This window comes from Eubalaena glacialis, chromosome 5 (assembly GCF_028564815.1).
Source record: "Eubalaena glacialis isolate mEubGla1 chromosome 5, mEubGla1.1.hap2.+ XY, whole genome shotgun sequence".
NCBI classification, from domain to species: Eukaryota; Metazoa; Chordata; class Mammalia; order Artiodactyla; family Balaenidae; genus Eubalaena; species Eubalaena glacialis.
Window position 1 is genome coordinate 28,237,727 of NC_083720.1, and position 23,671 is coordinate 28,261,397.

A 23,671-nucleotide genomic window follows, 5' to 3' on the forward strand; every position below is an offset into this window, starting at 1 on the left:
ATATTTCATAGACATTTTTAACTTGATTTTTTTTCTTTTAGAACTGAATAAACCTAGTCAACCAGCTTGAGTTCAATAAGAGCCTAATTAAGTGAACATTTGTCATTTTTTGAATGCATATTTTCATATTTGTTGCAGTTGTTTCCTCACCAATAACAGCATTCTAATTTTCTGCTTTCCATATATTCCTATAAAATAATTGAGGAAGAAATGCAAGAAAATGTTAAAAAATTCCACAAACACTACTGTACAATGTATGCTGATTAAATCGAAATGGCTGTTAAGCAGTGTCACCACACCCTAACTCAAAACAGTTATTCTTATTCATTAACTGACATGGAAGTCCAAATTTGATGTAAGTTATGCAATTTATAAAGTATGAATGAGCAGGTAGTATAGTAGTTTAATGGATAAAAGGACCTCTGCATGTACTTAAGCGTTTATTTTATGTTGTGTGATTAATTCAGTATCTGAACTCTGAGTTATGTGTACATTTAATAGATTTTTTTAATGGTTCATTTCATTTACGTTTAATGTTAATTTTCTGCATTCTGTCTACAGCAGTGGTCCATGCATTACTGGTTTGTAATGCTAGCACAGAGCTGACCACTTTGAAAAATATTCAGGACAACTTTAATCCAGCTACTCTACCTCTAACACAGTACCTGTTAACAATGTAAGTCATTATTTACCTTTGGGTCATTGGTATTAAAAAATGATGACTAATTGTAAATATGAAAATGTAATAAAAGTACATTACATAGGGCTTCCCTGGTGGCACAGTGGTTGAGAATCTGCCTGCCAATGCAGGGGACACGGGTTCAAGCCCTGGTCTGGAAAAGGAAGATCCCATATGCCGCGGAGCAACTAGGCCCGTGAGCCACAATTACTGAGCCTGCACGTCTGGAGCCTGTGCTCCGCAACAAGAGAGGCCGCAATAGTGAGAGGCCCGCGCACCGCAATGAAGAGCGGCCCCCGCTTGCCGCAACTAGAGAAAGCCCTCGCACAGAAACGAAGACCCAACACAGCTGTAAATAATAAATAAATTTTTTAAAAAGTACATTACATAAATTTTTGCCAACAAAGTGTTAATTTTCTTTCAGGGATTATGAGGTTACTGTTTGTCAGTGGTTCAAAAGAGAAAGGGGAATACACATCATTTCCCAACAATCCACCCATTCATCTATCTGTTTATTTATTTATTGTGGTAGAGTCTAGTAAGGGTTACTGCAAATTTTTTTCCTTTGTCAAGGAATAATTTCCTAAGGATCTTTTGAGTGTTTTTATTTATTTATTTATCTGTACTTTTATGCTACAAATTATTTAACATTTAAAACATTTAAAATTATGTAACATTTTACAGCTTGAATCCAGTATATATATTGATACTAATTTTATTCTTGACATAACCTATATCTCATTTTTAATTTCTCAAGCACCATGCCCCTTTTTTAAAAATTGGGAGCGACATACTGAATTCACTAAAATGATAGAAAAAGTCTAGTTTCTAATTTATAATATTATGATCTAACTTGTGGTATTTCATTTTTTTCACCATAATAAAGTCCTAGGTAAGAAAAATAAATATCCTCATCCATTATGTCATTTATCTACTTTGAAAGGAATGCAGTCTTTTTTTTTTTTTTTTAATTTATTTGTTTTATTTATTTTATTTTTGGCTGCTTTGGGTCTTCATTGCTGTGCGCGGGCATTCTCTAGTTGCGTGAGCAGGGGCTACTCTTTGTTGTGGTGCACGGGCTTCTCATTGCGGTGGCTTCTCTTGTTGCAGAGCACGGGCTCTAGGCACGCAGGGTTCAGTGGTTGTGGCTCACGGGCTCAGTGGTTGTGGCTCGCGGGCTCTAGAGTGCAGGCTCAGTAGTTGTGGTGCACGGGCTTAGTTGCTCCGCGGCATGTGGGATCTTCCCATACCAGGGCTCGAACACTTGTCCCCTGCATTGGCAGGTGGATTCTTAACCACTGCGCCACCAGCGAAGCCCAGGAATTCAGTCTTAATAGCAATAGAAATAAAACCAGTTTATTGCAGTTTTACCTTAAATGGAGGCTATATTAATTACCTAAGTCGGTTTTGTTTAATAGAACATGGGCTTTAAGTCAGTATACGACTTATTAGCTGTGTGCTTTGGGGGAAAAAATGTTAATATTTCTGTACCTCTATTTGGGATAATTAACTACTTAGTATTGTTGTGAAGATTGCATCAAGTAACATGTAAAATGCTTAGTATAATGCCAGCACATAGTAGCTTTTCAACAAATGTTAGTTCTCTTCCACCCTCCTCCAAATTGGGGTATATGTTCATTTGTGTCTCCAAAAAAATGTTCGCTGTGATGCTTATAAAGTGAAGGCTAAGTTATGACTAGGTCTACTCACCTATTTCAAAAGCCCCTCATTTAAAAAAATTTTCACTTGCTTAGGTCTTCATCAACTACAATGAGCAACAAGAGAGTCAATAAGAGAAAATTTATCCCACCAGCCTTCTCGAATATCAACACAAAATTTGAACTACTCAGTACAGGAGCAACATTGCAGTTAGCTAGTGAGTTAATTCAGGCCCACAAGTTAAACAAGGATCAAGCTACAGCTCTAATTCAGATAGCGCAAATGATGGCATCACGTGAAAGTGTTGAAGAAGTGAAGGAACTGGGAATTCATACCCTCCCTATCACGATCATACATGGTAAGAAGCAAGAAAAGAAAACGGTTCTAGTAACTACATTGTCATATAAGCTTTTGTAACTCAATCTGCTCGCTTGTAATTTCCTAGTCAGACAAGATTCCGGAATAACTACATTTTTCAAATCTGGACCCATTTTAGTAAACTATTAGATGAGAGCAGAACTGACCACCCTAAAAGGGAGAATAGACAGCATATCTGATGAATGGGTAGCATTATACTCTCATTATCAAAGTATCCAGATTTGATCTAGACATCTACGTGTTGCTCTCTATTAATTAATTCCTAGTCAGCTCACCCTTCATCCTTCATAGTAGCTATTCCAAACCTTCATCCTTCTCATAATCCCATCCTTGCCCCTGCCCCACTCTCTCTCTGAAATTGATTTTGCTTCTAAAATAGGAAATGGAGGTCGTAACAGAAACTCCTTTCAATGTCCTGCCTTCCTTTTCCAACTTACCCAAGTATGGACCTATTCTTACTCTTCTGGTTCTGTCTCAGTGAAGGAGCTTTACTTTCTCCTCTTCAGAGCTACTACTTTTATCTGGAATCTGTTCCCTCTTTAACTCATTTCCTCTCACAGACCTTTTCCCTGAAGCTGATCCTACTTTTCGTCCTATTTTGAGGATTTGCTTCACATCCACTCTGTTGACCAAGCTAGACACTTGGAAGTCATCCTAGATTATTTTTCTCCCTAGATTAAGTGACTTTCTCTTAATCCTCCTCCATCTCTCTTACTGTTTCTCTCCCCTCATCAGATCAGTCACTGAGATGTCCCTTCTAGTTTGTACCTACTTTTCATGTTGATTCTCTCCTCGCCAACTCATTAGCACCTCCTCAATCCAAGCCTTCATCATGCCTCCATATAGCCTAGTTGGTGAGACTACTCTGTAAAATGGGGTTTGATAATAGCATCTGTCTCATAGGTTTGGAGGATTAAATGAGTTAACATAAATAAAGGGCTTAGAGTGGTGTCTGGCACATGGGAGGCACTTAGTAAAGTTAGCATGTATTATTGTTATGATCATCTCACACAGCTTTCTAATTGATCTACCTTTAGTTTTACCTTTCTTCATATTTTCACTCAAGTAGTTTTTCTAAAAAAAATCTGATTTAGTTCCATTACTTAAAATCCTTCGTTGATTTCCCCTGGTCTTTAAGATAAAATTCAAACTTTTAGCCATAGCAAGCAGAACTCATGTGATTTATCCCCTTGCCTACCTTGTCAGACAGCCTCATGTCTTGGCTGTTTGCTGTAGGCTGTATGGAAATACTTGTCAGCTATGTGCTTTGTCATGCCTCTGCCTAGAATGACCCTCTCTTTAACAGGATATCTTATCCTGGAAGATTTAGTTCTGCTACTCTTTTTATTTTTAGGAAGCATTCCCATCTCCACCAAAGCAAAGAGAGATGTTCTTTCTCTGATACCAACAATGTTACTTACCATATTGTTTTATCATTGTTCTTTGCTTGTCTATCTTCCTAAGTAGACTATGGTCTCATTAAATATGGAGGTCTTTTGAATAGTTATCTATGTATTTATCCCTTGTCCTAATGAAGCCCATAGTGAGCACTCAGTTAATATTTTTTAATAAATTACTTAAATGAAGGAGAGAGGGAAATGGATGAAATATTTCTTGTGCTTTTCAGAAATTTATTTATGACATTGCCTTTATTTTTTTCCCTTTCAAAATAATTAGGTGTTTTTGGAGCAGGAAAGAGTTATTTGCTGGCAGTGGTGATTTTGTTTTTTGTGCAGCTATTTGAAAAGAGTGAAGCTCTTACAGTTGGAAATGCAAGACCATGGAAACTTTTGATTTCTTCTTCTACTAATGTAGCTGTTGACAGAGTACTTCTTGGGTAGGTATCACAGGTGTATTTCAGTACCTAATGTTTTAGGTTATTGTTGAGAGAGGTAGATCACCATAGGCCCCGAGTGTCCATGCGTATTTTTGCTGGGTATGCCAGACATGCAAGGCCTTTATCTCTGACTCAAGAACCAGCATCCATGAAACAGTAACAGGCTAACTTATTAGTTGCTCGTGTAAAAATTTGAGTCCAGCCCAGAACGTGTATTGTTGGGGGAGGAATCTACCGTGCAAGGCCCTGACCACTCTTACTCAGCACATTTCTTAGGGTTGTGTTTGCAGTGAGCAACCTTGACTGATGAGGTAGTATCTCCCTCCAGGACAAAGAGCAGGGTTACTTACTGCTTGTTATAGAAATAGTGGATTCCCAAGCTCAGTGTTCCTTTCCTACAACTCAATCCACTGCAGTGCAGGCATCCATCTGGATTCTCTGTGTCTCCTCATAGGACATGGGGACCAAGGGAAACCACAGTAGATATGTTGGTGCTTATGCTGCTTCCTGTGCCATAAGTAAAAGTCCTTTGTCTCTGACCCAGGAGCTTTGGGTGGTTACCATGGAAGTAGGCTAAAATTGCAAAACCAAGTCGTGGGTTATTCTCTTATCTGCCTGCCTATATGAACAAATAATAGTAAAATAGCTGAACAGTTTGATTAAATTATGTTTTTGGTTTCAGTAAGAGGGATCTACCTTTAGTTTTACCTTTATCCCATCCCTGTACCAAAATTGTCAGGTTTTGTATTTGATTTTATCCTACTTACAGCCTAATAAGTTAGCCTGTTGCTGTTTCATGGAAAGCAATAGCACAATCTGTTTTACAGGTGTAAAATTTTTGTGTAAATTTTATTAAAAATTGGGACTTCCTTGGTGGTCCAGTGGTTAAGACTCAGCGCTTCCACTGCATGGGGCGCGGGTTCGATCCCTGGTTGGGGAACTAAGATTCTTCATGCCGCAGCGTGGCCAAAAAAAAAAGCAAAGAAAGTATTACATAATGTTTTACCAGTATTCCAATGTTTAATGATCTGAATTTCACATAAATGATAAAGTTTGATTAGGAGAAATAATCTGTTATTTATAAGTGTAGACTTTTTAAAACAACTTTTATAATTACATAAGTTAATGCTTATGGCAGAAAATATGCAGACAGTACAGATAATATTTTATTATATTTCTTTACAGACTTTTAATACATATACACACACTCATTTTGTTTTCCAAAATTAGTATTCAACAGTATATATTGTTTTGTGTCCTGCTTTTTTTTACTCAGTGATTATTTCTCTATGGTATTAAAGCTTAGAAACCAAAATTTTTCATAGCTCTATTAAATGCAATGATTTTCTTATACAATAAGCAATTTTTGATCAGTAAGTTCTTACCAGATTTTTGCCATTATAAATAATATTGCAGCCAAGTTCCTTAAACATAAGTCTTTGTCTCCATTTCTGATTCTTTCCTGAAGAAAAAGTCCTAGGCCTAGAATAAAAGATATGAACATTTTTAAGCTTCTTAATATACTTTGCAAGATTGCCCTCCAGGAAGGTTCTACCTGTCCGTACTCTGAGTAATCTAAAACAGTGGCTGAGGACATTTTCTGATTCAAGATAATGACAAGTTACCTGGAGACTAAACAGCAAAGAACTTCAGATTGCTTAGCCTAAGATTAAAATTTAACTGTAGACTGTTAGAAAAGAAAAATCAAGAAGCTAGAAGAGTAAGTACTAACTACTGAAAAGTAACAGAAAACACGTAGAAGAGATTCTTTAGTGCTTAAGCCTCTGATGAGGACCTGAGGAAGGTGAATCTGCATTTAGGATCTATACCTCAACTGCATGTAAGCTGGACTCATACATTTCTTTACAGTGAACTGACATTTAGCTGTGCACTTGGATAATGCATTTCAATGGCAATGGACAGAATAGGACAAAGAGTTTCTTGAGAAGAAATAAAACATTTTTGCCCCATGGTATGATGAGGATACTATACTCTCTATTATAGAATTAATGCAGGGCTTCCCTGGTGGCGCAGTGGTTGAGAATCTGCCTGCCAATGCAGGGGACACGGGTTCGAGCCCTGGTCTGGGAAGACCCCACATGCCGCGGAGCAGCTGGGCCCGCGAGCCACAGTTACTGAGCCTGCGCGTCTGGAGCCTGTGCTCCGCAACAAGAGAGGCCACGACAGTGAGAGGGCCACGCACCGCGATGAAGAGTGGCCCCAGCTTGCCACAACTAGAGAAAGCCCTCGCACAGAAACAAAGACCCAACACAGCCATAAATAAATAAATAAATAAATAAATTTAAAAGTTTAAAAAAAAAAAAAAGAATTAATGCAAACTTACATTGAAAAAAATGTAAATGTAAAAAATGTATTTTTTACATTTGTAGAAAATGTAAAAAAATGTATTTTTCAGGCTGAAAAATAGCTGACTATTCTCCAAGATGAAAACTATGAAAAAATGCAAAAATTGAAGTCTATTCATGTATTGACATTAAATAAACTGCTTCAAAATTATTTAGGAAAACTGTGTTTGGAGAGCTATAGTTTCTTTAGTTTTCCAGCTCTTTATTTCCCATTCGAGGTGGTAGATGTTTTAGAAGTCTGGGTGTTCAGTGAGCTCCTGCTCTGTTCCTAGCATAGAGCTAGAGCTATAAGATATATAAGTGGGAAGGGTAGGTGAGGGCCGCTTCTTCACAAAGCCCTCACTGAGGGCTAATGTATGTAGAAGAACAGTCATTGATAGCCTTTGGAGGTAGACAGACTTGCCTAGCTTTGAATCATGGTTGACTCTACTTATTAGCTATGTGGCCTCAGCAAAATACCTGACTTGAGTTTCAGTTCCTCATCTCTAAGATGAGATATTGTGCAGAGCTGTAATGAGTATTAAACAAGATAAGGTATGTTAAGAGGCTAACACTCTTCCTACTAAATCTTGATGCTAAATATATGGTAGCTATTGCTTTCCATATTATTATGTCTTTAGGGGCAACTTTGTTTTTTGTAGTTTTTGTTTGTCTTTTTTTTGGCCGCGCGGCTTTTGGGATCTTAGTTCCCTGACCAGGGATTGAACCTGGGCCACGGCGGTGAGCCAAGTCCTAATCACAGGACCACCAGGGAATTCCCAGGGCAATTTTGTGATAAATTCTAACATAAATATTTTATGAACGTTTCATGAGCCCTCAACATAAGATAATACATATTTTTGGGCTTCCCTGGTGGTGCAGTGGTTAGGAATCCGCCTGCCAATACAGGGGATACAGGTTTGAGCCCTGGTCCGGGAAGATCCCACATGCTGCGGAGCAAATGGGCCTGTGGGCCACAACTACTGAGCTGGTGCTCTGGATCTCGCGAGCCACAACTACTGAGCCCACGTGCCACAACTGCTGAAGCCCACACGCCTAGAGCCCATGCTCCGCTACGGGCGAGGCCACCACAGTGAGACGCCTGTGCGCTGCGGCAAGGAGTGGCCCCCGCTCGCTGCACCTGGGGAGGGCCCGTGCACAGCAACGAAGACCCAATGCAGCCAAAAATAAATAAATAAATAAAGTTAAAATAAAAGAAAATAAAGGCATGCTTTAAAAAAAAAGATAATACATATTTTTTAAATTCTCTGAAACATTTTATAAAAAAGTCTTTCAACTATATTATATTTACTTTGAGTTTAGGCATTTCACATTGAACTACATAATATGAAATATACTGTTATGCAAAGTTAATTTTAATAATGTAAATATTATGTGAAACTTTTAGATTCCATTTTCTAAATAATCAGACTCTATTTTACCCTGTTTTCTTTAAAGGCTTCTTAGTCTTGGATTTGAAAAGTTTGTCAGGGTTGGGAGTGTCAGGAAGATTGCCAAGCCAGTTTTACCTTACAGGTAAGAACGCTAAATTCCAAAAGTCACAGAATGTTCACAGAAGTATAATTTTATATAAGTCTTACCTTAAATCTGGTTTCTGAAGACGACTAGAGAAAGCTTTATCTTTTTCTTGGTGTTAATTTAGGAAATCTATATTTTACTTTTTTGTGATGCTGTGAAAATGGAATCAAAGGGTATTCTTTGATGTAATTCTTTTTTAAGTTTGCATGCTGGCTCAGAAAATGAAAATGAACAATTAAAAGAACTACATGCACTCATGAAGGAAGACCTGACTTCTGTGGAAAGAGTCTACGTGAGGAAAAGTATTGAGCAGCATAAACTGGGGACCAATAAAACCCTGCTGAAGCAGGTGAGGGGAGCAGCTTCAGTTTGTCTATTCATTTAATTTATATATACGATCAGATCCCTTTTATTCCTGTTGATAGGAATATTATTCCTATTTATTTCCCTTAAATAAAACAAATGACTGTGATAGCTCAGATTCAACTGAAGTGTGCCTGTCCATCCAGTGCACGTTTTATTTTATTGCAAAGCGTTCTTCAAATTTGTGAACACATCCAACTCTCCATGACAGAGTCATCTTTTCTCTTTCTCCCTATATGTATATCTCTTTATAGGCTTAAGGGGAAAGTGAAGAGGTGGGAATAGATTCCTGGGAAGTTAAACGAAACTTGGCTTTCTTCTAGGAGAAACAGAGGAAGACAAAGTCTGACACTGGGCAAAAGATCCAAGTTCATTTTTATCTTTGGTGCTTTCCTAGAAAACCAATCCTTTCAGGGTCTGTCTGAAATCTATCCTAAGAATCTAGGAGGCTCAGACACTTGATCCCAGGTATTGGGAACCAGCACTGGACACACAGCGTCTCCGGCTGCAACAAGTAGCATCATCTTCATCAGGTTCTGATCCAGGCCAGTCTGGGCGTCAGCTGCGAGGAGAGAAAGAACTCATTTAGTAGCTTTCTCCTGTGAAAGGAGAGCCTGGGGGAAGGAAAAGGGAGTGGAGGAAAAGAGGGTTGTTGGCTTGTTGGACAACGTGGACATGGGTCCACTTTTTCTGCGAGAGATTTGGGACAGTCAACCTGTTTGGGACCCTGTTTTGGTCGGCTGTTGCTGAAATAATGTTGCTTAACAAACAAAATCTCAATAATATAAGACAACAAACTTAACGACTCTACAGGTCAGTTGGTGTGAGTCAAGCCTCTCGTTCTGAGAACAGTTGTCTGTGGCATGATGCCCCTCTCCTGACAGACAGCAGAAGTGCAAGAGGGCAGGCAAGATCATACAAATACGTGTAAAGCTTCTGTTCACAGCATGTCAGCTAACATTCCATTGCTATAACAGGTCATATGGCCAAGCCCGACATCAGGGGGCAGGGAAGTATACTCCACCTACTCCTCTGGTGGGAGGCACTGCAGAGGCACGCAGCAAAGGGTGTGGATGAGTAATACTGTCACGCGGAAGGAGGGAGAATTGGAAATAATAATCAATCTACAACAAGTTTGGGTTCTAGAAGTCCTTGGAAGCCTTCAGACCAGCTTTTTATTATCTGAGTTATAGACTTACCTTTCCTCCCTTCTCCCCAACCAAATCCAGAGGGGCTTAGTTTGACTACATTCAATTAATGCAAATTAGTCATTTATGTAAACTACTTACCATTTTACATCCTTATCCAGCATATTGGTATGTAAGAATAATTGTTAATGGTTTCTTTGATGCCTTTCTAAGTGAAAGCCCGGTTACTATAAACTATTGCTCATTGGTATCACCTGTTCATAAATAAAACTCTTAGAGGAATTTCCATTTCTTATGTGGGAATAATGAAAATGTAGAGGTAAAGTGCCCTATGATTTCTGATTGCCAGTGATTAAATTAGGACCTGCTCATTTCTGATTTTAGCCTGCAAGTTCTTTGGTAAATATATTCTCTTAATTTGTTTAATAGTTGTTAATGAATAACATTCTTACTGTAATAAAGGTCCGAGTAGTTGGAGTTACCTGTGCAGCCTGCCCATTCCCGTGCATGAATGATCTTAAATTTCCTGTGGCTGTCCTGGATGAGTGTAGTCAAATCACAGAACCGGCTTCCCTCCTTCCCATTGCAAGGTAACCTAAGAGGTTCTTTTCCAAAGATGCTCAGATGTTACAATTATTTCAAACATTTCCTCAGTTCAAACTCTTCCCAAACTTTTGTGAAAATTCCTAGCAACGCAAGTACTAAATGATTTTTTGAAAGAATCCAGAGGGAAATTTGAGGGAGGGGTTAATGTGTCAAAATTTTGTTAGATCACAGTTGAGGCAATTGGATCACGTACTTGGATCACAGTTTAGACATTCTTAAAGCCTTGAAAGTTCTAGTGCTAGGATTCTACTAGAACGTTGCAGACTTCTCAGCCAGACTAAAGGTGCCTCTTTAGTCATAGTTTAAGAACCTAACTCTACTGAAGAATGTTCTTTAGTTCCTTACCTTGATATAATTCCAGTGTGTAGGTTCTGAAAATATTTTTTAGATTATGAAAGTAGATAAAGTATATAAAGAAAAATAAGTTGAAAATGAAAATTTGTCTACTAAAATTTAGGAAACTATGAAATCTTCTAAGCTGTCTCAGCCAATTGAAACACTGTGCTTTCAAAGCATCTCTTATTGAGGAATCCTAAAGGTAGTGGAAGGAGTACTAGACCAGACTCAGTAGGCTTCAGTCCTAGGCCTTGTTCTGTCCCCCTTGTTGTTTCATTTTCTTTCTTGTTTATAGTAAATATTTAATCTTCTGATTTCCAGTTTGTAAGTGTTGAAAATGCACAAGAAAGATTTTACGTCACAAGTACTTTTATGTTAATATATTTTGATTCAATATATATGGCAATAAATCTCCACACGTCATAACCGGCATCATGGGGTCTTCAGTGTTTAAACTGGGACAGTCCTGGGCAAACCAGAATGAGTTGGTCACCCTACTCAGGAGCCAGGGATGGAGAAAGTAAGGCCCTGCATGGGAGGGTGGAGGGTTAATACTGTGGAGCACCTACTGTCTACTAAACACATTACATACTTTATTAAGTCCTTACAACAGCCATGCACGGTATTATTATATCAAGGTTACTGATAAGAATAGTGAAGCTGTAGAGATTAAATAACTTGCTGTGTCCACACAATATAACAGAGCTAAAATTTGGATATAGGTTTTTCTTCAAAACTTGGACTTTTTCCCACTATATTCTATTCCTATTTAGAAAGACATTTTACCCCTGAGAGCCTAATATGCTTCATCTCTAAAACAAGAGTTTAAGCCAGATGACTTCTAAGAAAGTTTCTAAGTTTACAGATTCTAAAAATCATTGTTTCTCAAAGTGTGTTCTGTGAAATACTAAGTCCTTGCAGAGGCAGGGGACACTAGGTTTTATGTGGAAAAAAGTAAAGTTATGTAAAGGATTCTTTACTGCACAACTTTTTAAAGCCTTTTAATACACTTATTAGCACTGTTAAGCCTTGTTAGTTCTGAGAACGTGTCATGGTATTCAAATTCTTTGAAATACATTTTAGAAAATAGTGCAGTAAATGATGTTAATGCATGTTTCTCTCATTGCTTAGATTAATTTTTAGAATTCTGTTTTTAGGTTTGAGTGTGAAAAGCTGATTCTTGTTGGAGATCCCAAACAGCTCCCTCCTACTATTCAGGGTTCTGATGCAGCTCATGAAAATGGATTGGAACAAACTCTTTTTGATCGACTTTGCTTAATGGTACTACTGCTAAATTCATACAGAACTATCATTTATTGATTATACACTGTGCAGGTTGATAGAAAGTGAAAATATTAGAAGACCAAGTCCTTGCCCTAAAATTATTTTAATTGGAGTTGTTTAGAAAGTACTCATCTTAAAGATAAGTTGGCCCTAATAATTTAAGAATGAAATGAATCTTTTCCCTGTGTACTTTCATAGTGGGTAGTAAGTATATTGATTTTGCTGTAAAGTAAAAAAAATCTATAATGCCTCTGTTATCCATGTCCCCTATTGTAGAGCTGTTGTAGAGCTCTACTTCACATTTTTTTAAATTTAAAAATTATTCATATAGTCTTAAGTTGAGGTGACATTCACGTGATGTAAAATTAACCATTTTATAATTACTGTCATTTGGAGGCTCATTCTTCCATTTTTTTTCACTGGGATGGATGCAGATTTGGGGGCCTGGGTTTATACATTTTGGGAGTTCACTTTCAATGATGCAAAAATTAAAATTCACAAGTGAATATTTATTTAAATGTGGAAAGCAATCATAACCAACAATAAATTTTACAAATCTGTCAAATCATCCCCCCCCAAAATTAACCATTTTAAATGAATAATCCAGTGGCATTTTAGTACATCCACAATGCTGTGCAACCACTACCTCTGTCTAGTTCCAAAACATTTTCATCCCCCCAAAATAAAACTGTACCCATTTAGCAGTTACTCTCTATTCCCTCCCTCCAGCCCCTGGCAAGCACCGGTCTGCTTTCAGTCTGTATGGATTTATCTTTTCTGTATTTCATATCATACAGTCTTACAATTTTCGTATCATACAGCTTGAAATCATACAATATGTGACCTTTTGTGTCTGGCTTCTTTCACTTAGCATGACATTTTTGAGGTTTATCCACACTGGTGGCATATAACAGTACTTTTACTTTTTTTTTTTTTTTTAAGTACATTTACAATGTAGTGCAACCATTACCCTATCCTTTTCCAGAACTTTTTCATCAACCCAACAGAAACTTTGTACCTATTAAACAATAATTCCTCATTCCCCTCTCCCCTGAGCCCCTGGTGACCCCTATTCTACTTTTGGTCTCTATATTTGCCTATTACAGGTGCTTCATATAAGTAGAATCATACTATATTTTCCCTTCTGCGTCTGGCTTTATTTACTGAGCATAACGTTTTCACAGTTTTTCCATGTTTTAGTATGTGTCACGATTGTATTCCTTGTTAAGGCTAAATAATAGTCCATCGTTTTATGTGTACACCACATTTTATTTATCCACTCATCTGTTGATGGACATTGGGGTTGTTTCCGCCCTTCAGCTATTGTGAATAATGCTGTTAGGAAAATTGGTATCAATTATCTGTTCAAGTCTCTGCTTTCAGTTTTTTTGAGTATACACCCAGAAGTGCAACTGCTGGATCTGATGGTAATTCTATGTTTAACTTTTGAGAAACTGCCAAACTCTTTTCCATAGCAGCTGCTCCATTTTACATTCCCAGCAGCAATGTACAAGGGTTCTAATTTCTCCACATCTTCACCAACACTTGTTATTTTTCATTTTTTAAAATAACAGCTATCTTAATGGGTATAAAGTGGTATCTCACTGTGGTTTCCCTAATGTCTAATCATGTTGAGCATCTTTTCATGCACTTATCTTTGGAAAAATGCCTATTCAAGCCCTTTACCTATTTTTGAATTGGGTTGTTTGTTGTGTTGTTGAGTTGTAGGAGTTCTTTATATATTTTGGATATTAATCCCTTATCAGATATATGATTTGCAAATATTTTCTTCCATTTGGTGGGTTGTCTTTTCACATATTTATGCCCTAAAAGAATATTGGGGATTGATTTTTTTCCTCACATATTTCTCCCCCATAGAAGATCCTTTGTCCATGTGATCACTAATCCTGCATTTTATTACATATTATTAGAGTGCCTTGTAACTATTCAAAATGTTCAAACAATATTACAGAACATATTACGAATAAAGAACATACTCAAGGAAAGCCCTGAAGTAGATGGGAGTTGGTTTATGATGTATTAAGAAAATCGGAAACTTCTTTGAAGATTCAGAATGAAAAATGGCTTGTACCTAAGGAGGATAGTTAATGAGTTATCAGCAACAGTTTCTAATTTTTTAAAAGATTTATTTTCAATTTAGTGTTAGGCCAATTCCATATAGATTATGAAAGCATGATGTTAGGTACCATACTTATTAGATAGTCTAAGATTTGTTTATATTTTATAATTTTCTGGTATAAAAAGTTTACTATAAAAATATTTTTAGTAAATTCAAAAAAATCCTTTTTATTCATTTTATCATGGTTGTAATTAATTTACTAAGAGCACAATATGGCAGTATTTTTAAACTTTAAAATATTATTGTGGATTTTTTTTCCACTAAGAAAAAAAATGCTGTTTTAATTCCTTATTTTTCTGCACTTAAATTTCTTAGGGTCACAAACCAGTTCTATTGAGAACCCAGTACCGTTGTCACCCTACAATCAGTGCTATTGCTAATGATCTGTTTTATGAAGGAAACCTCATGAATGGTGTTTCAGAAACAGAGAGGAGCCCTTTACTGGAATGGCTCCCAACCCTGTGTTTCTATAATGTTAAAGGACTGGAACAGGTAAATGACATTAGTGTTCATAAGAGTCAACACAGTTTAGTTTCCTGTTTTAATTTTATTGTTCTTGTTTGCATGCTTTTCTTGGTCTTTCCGTAGTGTTTCTGGGAAATGTAATTTAGGTTCTGTTTCTTATTCCAGATTGAAAGAGATAACAGCTTTCATAATGTGGCAGAAGCTGCTTTTACACTCAAGCTGATCCAATCACTGATTGCAAGTGGAATAGCGGGCTCTATGATTGGGGTGATAACATTATACAAATCCCAAATGTACAAGGTTTGTATTACCTATTATGATATTTATCGTTATTAAATATTATAATTTCATATTATAATATTTGATATCACATTTGTAGTAGTTTGGTTTGTGTTGGTTTGGTGCTAGAAAAACTTTGGGGACTGTAGTTAATATATTAAAAAAGCAGCATTCAGACTTTTGTCTAGTCTGGCTTTTTTTTTGTGTAATTAAATGTAAACCTAACAAGGTTTAATTAAATTCAGTTTACAGCTGTTGGGGCAAAAATGCAAATAAATTAGAGGAAAGGAAATATGGTATATGCTTTGTGTTTTGGGACAGATGGGATTGAATCTGTTTTCCAAAATGTTCTTTCATTATTATTACATTTTATCAGTAAATCAAAGATAGATACCAGATATTAATCTACACACAAGTCAGTTACTTCTAACTAGTTTTCATTTATATTTATTTATTTTTAGTATTTTTCATCTGTTTCATTTAGTTTATCAGCTCTAAATTAGCATATCTAAATAAGTTTCCTAGCAAAAGATAAATCATCACTTGGATTTTGTTTCATAACTTACATTATCATTAGTTATTTATCATTTCAGAAATTAGCCAAATCTCTGTGAGTAATAAAAAAGAAAATGAAAATTACCCACTATTAGTTAAATGATGACAGCTGCTGTGGCTAGGTTGAGAGGCGTAGGTTCTTCATGACGTCTGCACCACATGAGCCTTGTTTTCTTTCCTCCACAGCTCTGTCATTTACTCAGTGCCGTGGACTTTGACCATCCTGATATGAAAGCTGTGCAGGTGTCCACAGTAGATGCTTTTCAGGGAGCTGAAAAGGAGATCATTATTCTGTCCTGCGTAAGGACCAGACAAGTAGGATTTATTGATTCAGAGAAAAGAATGAATGTTGCATTGACCAGAGGAAGGAGGCATTTGTTGATTGTAGGAAATTTAGCCTGTCTGAGGAAAAATCGACTATGGGGGCGTGTGATCCAACACTGTGAAGGTAAAATAAAAATGTATTTAATTCAAGCATTTTGAATTAAAACTGACTTTTGGGTTAGTGCTTGGGGTGGTTCAGGTAGGAACAGCTCTGAATTTGCCACTATGGGAGATGAGTGAAATGATAATATGGAAACTATTGTAAAATATAGTTGTCTCATGTTTTGTATCTTTCTAAGGGAGGGAAGATGGATTGCAACACGCAAGCCAGTATGAACCACAGCTGAACCATTTCCTTAAAGATTATTTTGAAAAACAAGCAGAAGAAAAACAGAAGAAAAAGAGTGAAAAAGATAAATCTAAAGATAAATCTTATTCGCAAAAAGACATGATATAGTTTGTATTTATATAATTTCAAATTCATTTTACACTATACACTTGTATATTTTTATTACCCCAAACCCATTATTGAAATAAGATATTTAAACAAAAGTAAATAAACATATGTAAAATTTTGCTCTTCAGAAAAAGTATAGTTACTTATATTAAGATAGATAGGCAGATGTTGAAAGTAATATAAAATCTCACTAATAAAAATAATTTTTTTCTAAAAATTATGGCTTCTGTTTGCTAAAGAAATGAATTTTACAAGGAGCAGGAAAAAGCCTTTATGGGGAATACCAATGTTACTTCAAAAATAAGTGAATATCTCAAAAGCTCATCTGTTAAAACATGTCTACACAGTTATACCAACACACTTCTTTCTGAACTACAGCTCTAGCCGAATCTTTTAAAAATAAATATAATGCCCTGTCATTTCATAAGTAAAAACGTATTCACAATAAAACTTTTAAGCAGTACAAAAGAAAGACGAAAAATGAACTAAAAGTTCATTCCTGAAGACAGCACTGCTCAAAACTGGCCATGACCCTGGTATAGTAGGTGCTCAGTAAGTATCTGTTGGATGAATGAATAAATGAATGAATGGATGGATGAAAGACTCCCTTTGGCTCATTTCATTCTATAGTCTCTTTCCTGTGCATTTATTTGCATAGTAGTTATTGGTATATATAGTATATAATGGATTTTAAAATATTATAAAAAGAATACATTCCCCTTATAGAAAATCTGCAAAATACAGAAGAGTATACAATAGAAAATGAAAAGCACCTGGAGATTCACTACCCAGAGATAATAATTGCTAACATATTGCTTCAGTCTTTTTTCTATGCTTATATTCCATATGTAAATATGTAAATAAGTTAAACCATTTGTTGTATGATTTTTAGCCATTAGTAACAAGGGAACATTTACTTATCCTACTTGGAAAAATGGCAAGGGCTTGATTATAATACCAATGAAATATTTGTCTTTACCAATTAAAAACAACTCATATTTTTATGAGTGATTCAAGTCACTTAATATTTATTTTAAAGATGCAGAAAATTGCTTACTTGAATTAATTCACTGTAAAAAATGACCAGTCTACCTCTATGAAACTCTTCTTTTGTTTGGGAGAAAAATAAATCTAACGAAGAAACAAAGTTGTAATTCTCCAAGCCTTGTCCACAATGTGTTAATGATTGCAACAGCATTTGCTCTTTTAATGTAAGTGAAAGATGTGACTCTCGAGTTCCAGGCAATACCTGACTGGATAGGAGACACCTCAGAAATTACTTATTGCCCCTTGGGGACCCTGGTGGGGCCCAAAAGCCCCTTGAGCCCAGCACATCCTCAGTAGATTCACTAGGACAGAGACCCAGGCCTGAGGATAGCATGTGAGATGCCACCTGTAGGCTAGACAGGGTGGGTGCCCCAGCTGAGCTCCGCATCACCATCTGGGAAAACAGGAGGGGAGAGAAGCCTTTAACAATCTGCCATTACCCCAAAGAGGCCTTGCTTAGTTGGAAGTTACTTTTCTACACTGGAATTGTGTGTCTTACAACCAGAAGAAAAGGAGTAACCTTAATGGACCAGTTTACTTCCCAACTCTACTGAGAGTGCAAACTTGAGTGCCACCTTATGTCAATTACATGGACAAGAAAGGAGCCACATTTTCACAAAACACAAGATGGTAGAACAGAAGGACCTTGAGCTCGTCTCCTCTTACGAGGAGATTAAAAAGACTGGAACCTACCAAAAAAGATGTTCTACATCCAAAGACATAAAGAAGAAACCCAACAAGATGGTAGGAGGGACACACACATGATACAATCAAATCTCATAACCCCTGGGTCGGCAACCCACAAACTGGGGAACAATTATATGACAAAAGTTCTACCACAGGAGAGTTCTGAGCCCCTCGTCAGGCTCCTCAGCCTGGGGGTTTGGCATCAGGAGGAGGAGCCCCCAGAGCATTTGGCTTTGAAGGCCAGCAGCGCTTGAGTGCAGGAGCTCCACAGGACTGGGGGAAACACAGACTCCACTCTGGGAGGGTGCACACAAGGTCTCATGTGCACCAGGACCCAGGGCAAAAGCAGTGACTTCATAGGAGCCTGGGTCAGACCTACCTGCTGGTCTTAGAGGGTCTCCTGTGAAGGTAGAGGGCAGCTGTGGCTCACTGTGAGGACAAGGACACCAATGGTGGGTGTATTGGGGAGCATCCATCAGTGTGAACTGTCCTGGAGACTGCCATTTTGGGACCAAGACCTGGCCCACCCCAAAAGCCTGTGGACTCCAGTGTTGCGATGCCTCAGGCCAAACAATAGGGCAGGAACACAGCCCCACCCATCAGCAGATAGGCTGCCTAACAACTTCCTGGGCCCACAGCCACCTCTTGACATGCCCCTAGACATGGCCCCGCCCACCAGAGGGCCAAGACCCAGCTCCACCCACCAGTGCCCAGGCACTGGCCCCTCCTACCAGGAAGCCTGCACAAGCCTCTAGACCAGCCTCACCCACCAAGGGCAGACACCAGAAGCAAGAAAACTAAGATCCAGCAGCCTGTGGAACCAAGTCAGCAGACAGATCATAACCTACCCTGGGACCAGCTGGTCCCTGGCCCTTGGGTGACAAGAGGGAAGTGTACTGCTGGGACTCATAGGACACCTCCCACAGAGGGCCCCTTATCCAAGGTTGAGAAACATAACTAACCTTCCATATATATAAAAATACAAATATAAATGTAGACAAAATGAGAGAGCAAAAGAATATGTTCCAGACAAAAGAACAAGACAAAACCCCAGAAGAACAACTAAGTGACATAGAGGTAGGCTATCTACCTGAGAAAGAGTTCAGAGTAGTGATCATAACGATGATCCAAGAACTCGGGAAAAGAATGGATGCACAGAGCGATAAGCTACAAGAAGTTTTTAACAAAGAGTTAGAAAAGATAAAGAACAACCAGAGTTGAAGAATACAATAACTGCAATGAAAAACACACTAGAAGGAATCAATAGAAGAATATATGAGTCAGAAGAATGGATAAGTGAGCTGGAAGACAGAATGGTGGAAATCACTGCCATGGAACAGAATAAAGAAAAAGAAATGAGGACAGTTTGAGACCTCTGGGACAACATCAAATGCACCAACATTCACATTATAGGGGTCCCAGAAGGAGAAGAGAGAGAGAGAAAGAGCCTGAGAAAATATTTGAAGAGATAATAGTTGAAAACTTCCCTAACAACAGAAAGGAAGCAGTCACCCAAGTCCAGGAAGTGCAGAGAGTCTCATATAGGATTAACCCAAGGAGGAACATACTGAGACACATAGTAATCAAACTGATGAAAATTAAAGATAAAGAGAAAATATTAAAAGCAACAAGGGAAACAGCAAATAACATGTAATGGAATCCCCATAAGATTATCAGCTAATTTTTCAGCAGAAACTCTTGCAGGCCAGAGGGGATGGTACAGTATATTTAAAGTGATGAAAGGGAAAAACCTACAACCAAGAATACTCTACCCAGCAAGGCTCTCAGATTTGATGGAGAAATCAAAAGCTTTACAGATAAGCAGAAGCTAAAAGAATTCAGCACCACCAAACCAGCTTTATAACAAATGCTAAAAGAACTTCTCTAGGCAGAAAAGGCCACAACTAGAAACACAAAAACTACAAATTGGGAAAGCTCACCAGTAAAGGCAAACATATAGTAAAGGTAGAAAATCATTCACATACAAATATAACATCTAAACCAGTAATCATGAGAGGAGAAGAGTGCAAATGTGGGATATTTGAAATTAAGAGACAGCAATTTGGGACTTCCCTGGTGGTCCAGTGGTTAAGACTCCATACTCCCAACGCAGGGGGGCCCAGGTTCAATCCCTGGTCAGGGAACTAGATCCCACACGCTGCAACTAAGAGCCCGCATGCTGCAACTAAAGATCCCACATGCCGCGACTAAAGATCCTGCATGCCGCAACGAAGATGCTGTGTGCCGCAACTAAGACTTGGCGCAGCCAAATAAATAAATAAATGTTAAAAAAAAGAGAGAGATCGGCAACTTAAAACAATCATATATATATACAGACTGCTATATCAAAACCTCATGGTGACCACAAACCAAAAATCTATAATAGCTATACCACCACACACAAAAGAAAAAGGAATCCAAACACAATACTAAAGATAGTCATCAAATCACAGGATAAGAGAATAAAAGAGGAAAGGAATAAAAAAGACCTACAAAAACAAATCCAAAACAATTAACAAAATGGCAATAAGAATATACATATCGATAATTACCTCAAATGTAAATGGATTAAATGCTCCAACCAAAAGACACAGACTGGCTGAATGGATACAAAAACAAGACCTGTATATATGCTGTCTACAGGAGATGCACTTCAGATCTAGAGACACACATACAGACTGAAAGTGATGGGATGAAAAAAAAGGTATTCCATGCAAATAGAAATCAAAAGACACCTGGAGTAGCAATACTCATATCAGACAAAATAGACTTTAAAATAAAGACTGTTACAAGAGACAAAGAAGGACACTACATAATGGTCAAGGGATCAATCCAAGAAGATATAACAATTGCAAATAACATGCACTCAACATAGGAGCACCTCAATATATAAGGCAAATGTTAACAGACATAAAAGGAGAAATTGACACTTATACAATAATAGTGGGGAACTTTAACAACCCATTTTCATCAATGGACAGATCATCCAGACAGAAAATCAATAAGAAAACACAGGCCTTAAATGACACATTAGACCAGATGGACTTAATTGATATTTATAGAGCATTCCATCCAAAAGCAGCAGAATATACATTCTTTTAAAGTGCAGGTGGAACTTTCTCCAGGATAGATCACATGCTGGACCACAAAGCAAGCCTCAGTAAATTTAAGAAAACTGAAATCATATCAAGCATCTTTTCTGACCACAACACTATGAGATTAGAAATCAACTACAAGAAAAAAACTGCAAAAAACAAACATGGAGGCTAAACAATATGCTATTACACAACCCATGGATCATTGAAGAAATCAAAGAAGAACTCAAAAAATATCTAGAGATAAATGAAAACGAAAACACAGTGATCCAAAACCTATGGGATACAGCAGTTCTAAAAGCAGTTCTAAGAGGGAAGTATATAGCAATACAAGCTTACCTCAGGTAACAAGAAAAATCTCAAATAAACAACCTAACCTTACACCTAAAGCAACTAGAGAAAGAAGAACAAACAAAACCCAAAGTTAGTTAAAGGAAAGAAATCATAAAGATCAGAGCAGAAATAAATGAAATAGAGATGAAGAACACCATAGAAAAGATCAATGAAACTGAAAGCTGATTCTTTGAAAAGATAAACAAAATTGATAAACCTTTAGCCAAACTCATCAAGAAAAAAAGGGAGAGGGCCCGAATCAGAAATGAAAAAGGAGAAGTCACAACCGGCACTACAGAAATACCAAGGATCATAAGAGTCTACTACGAAAAACTATATTCCAATAAAATGGACAGATTCTTCACACAGATCTTCACATACCTGTCTGCTGATGCAGTCACAAGACAGCCCTTGATTTGACTGCTTAGATCAAGACGAGAAATTTCATCATTGTGTGCATTAAGTGTAAAAATTGGCTTATCTGAACGTGCATCCAAATTATATACAAAACCGTCATCTGTACTGGCCAAAAAATGACAAGGTGAAAAGTGATTCCAAGTCACTCTCAATCTGCCCACTGAATCGCCACATTTGATGGCTTTCCTCTGGACTTCGGCAGTCATACAAAGCCACTGACTTATCATATGATCCAGAAATCAGTCTGTGCTTCAAATGGATGAAACTGGAGAGTATGGATCTTGTCTGTATGTATGGCAAGGCTGGCTGCTGGTTTCCCCAAGGACGTATCCCACAGAATAACAGTGTTATCAGCTGATGCACTGACCAGCACATTTCTGATCAGCTTATTCCAAGAAAGGTCAAGGACAGCATCGGCATGCCCATCTGCTGAGGAATTCATCTTTCCTTTCTTTTTCTTCTGTTTTGATAGCTTACTTCTAAGTGTAAAGACTGGCTCTAAAGAGTTCCACTATATCAAAATCCCACACTTCAATAACGGGGGTCATGTTTCCCACAGCAATGTAATTTCCAGTTGAATCATCTGGGCTAGGATCAAAATTCAGCCATTCCACACTCAAAGGGTATGCAGACAACAGGATATCATGGTGGACATAAAAAGAATCTTCTTCTTGATTATAAACATGTACCTCTAAATTGCATTGGTCCTGTTCAGCTCTGCCACAAACTATGAGAATGTCATTGGGCTTAATCAAGAAAACTTCACGTTCGTACTGCTCCGTATCTTTCAGAGTAACATAAGGATCTTGATCGTTACTCCCATAGACTGTAAGACCCAAAAGAGATTCACCAAGAGTTTCAGTATCTGGGTCACCTTCTTCATTATATTTATCTAAGTCATACTCGGCCAGCTCATCATCATCCAGCGTCCTGTCATCCTCTGGGTCACCATCCTCCAGGGGCTCCCGAGGTCGGGCCTGGGTACAGGCACCCTGCATGCCATCTTCTGAAGGATCACCTGTCTCCTCTTCATCACTGCCACCTTCTTCTTGTAATTTTTCCTTTGCTTCAGCAATGAGACGTTTCACTTCTTTTTTACTAAGCTCTACAGATTCTTCTAGGTAGAAGAAATGGACAGGGGCTTCCCTGGTGGCACAGTGGTTAAGAATCTGCCTGCCAATCCAGGGGACACGGGTTCGAGCCCCAGTCCGGGAGGATCCCACATGTCACGGAGCAACTAAGCCTACGCGCCTCAACTACTGAGCCTGCGCTCTGGAGCCCGCGGGCCACAACTACTGAAGCTCGCGGGCCACAACTACTGAAGCTCGCGGGCCTAGAGCCCATGCTCCGCAGCAGGAGAGGACACCGCAGTGAGAAGCCCGCACACCAGAACAAAGAGCAGTCCCCACTCGCCGCAACTAGAGAAAGCCCCTGCGCAGCAACAAAGACACAACACAGCCAAAAAAAAAAAAAAAAAATCTTAGTAAGAAAAGAGTGTAAAGTAACCTAGTAATAATTTAAAAAAAATAAAAGAAATGGACAGATTCTTAGAAAGGTACAATCTCCCGAGACTTAACCAGGAAGAAATAGAAAATATGAACAGACTAATTACAAGTACTGAAATTGAATCTGTGATTAAAAAACTCCCAACAAACGAAAATCCAGGACCAGACGGCTTCACAAACGAATTCTACCCAA

At 37.9% G+C, this 23,671-nt stretch overlaps 1 protein-coding gene and 1 pseudogene across 2 annotated transcripts in view; one reads left to right on the forward strand and one right to left on the reverse strand.

Moving 5' to 3' along the window:
- The window catches only part of ZGRF1 (zinc finger GRF-type containing 1), a 64,327-nt gene extending 47,874 nt beyond the window's left edge, over window positions 1–16,453 (forward strand). For both annotated transcript variants that reach the window (XM_061191143.1, XM_061191144.1), the window contains 11 exons: window positions 562–676; window positions 2,434–2,696; window positions 4,394–4,553; window positions 8,357–8,434; window positions 8,639–8,786; window positions 10,411–10,538; window positions 12,048–12,171; window positions 14,630–14,806; window positions 14,945–15,079; window positions 15,800–16,061; window positions 16,237–16,453. In XM_061191143.1, coding sequence (XP_061047126.1) covers window positions 562–676; window positions 2,434–2,696; window positions 4,394–4,553; window positions 8,357–8,434; window positions 8,639–8,786; window positions 10,411–10,538; window positions 12,048–12,171; window positions 14,630–14,806; window positions 14,945–15,079; window positions 15,800–16,061; window positions 16,237–16,394 — 1,748 coding nt within the window. In that variant the 3' untranslated portion in view covers window positions 16,395–16,453. The remainder of the gene's footprint in view (window positions 1–561; window positions 677–2,433; window positions 2,697–4,393; window positions 4,554–8,356; window positions 8,435–8,638; window positions 8,787–10,410; window positions 10,539–12,047; window positions 12,172–14,629; window positions 14,807–14,944; window positions 15,080–15,799; window positions 16,062–16,236) is intronic.
- A 5,426-nt stretch (window positions 16,454–21,879) lies between these two features.
- On the reverse strand, window positions 21,880–23,076 carry LOC133091759 (periodic tryptophan protein 1 homolog; annotated as a pseudogene).
- Between the last annotated feature and the right edge of the window lie 595 nt (window positions 23,077–23,671).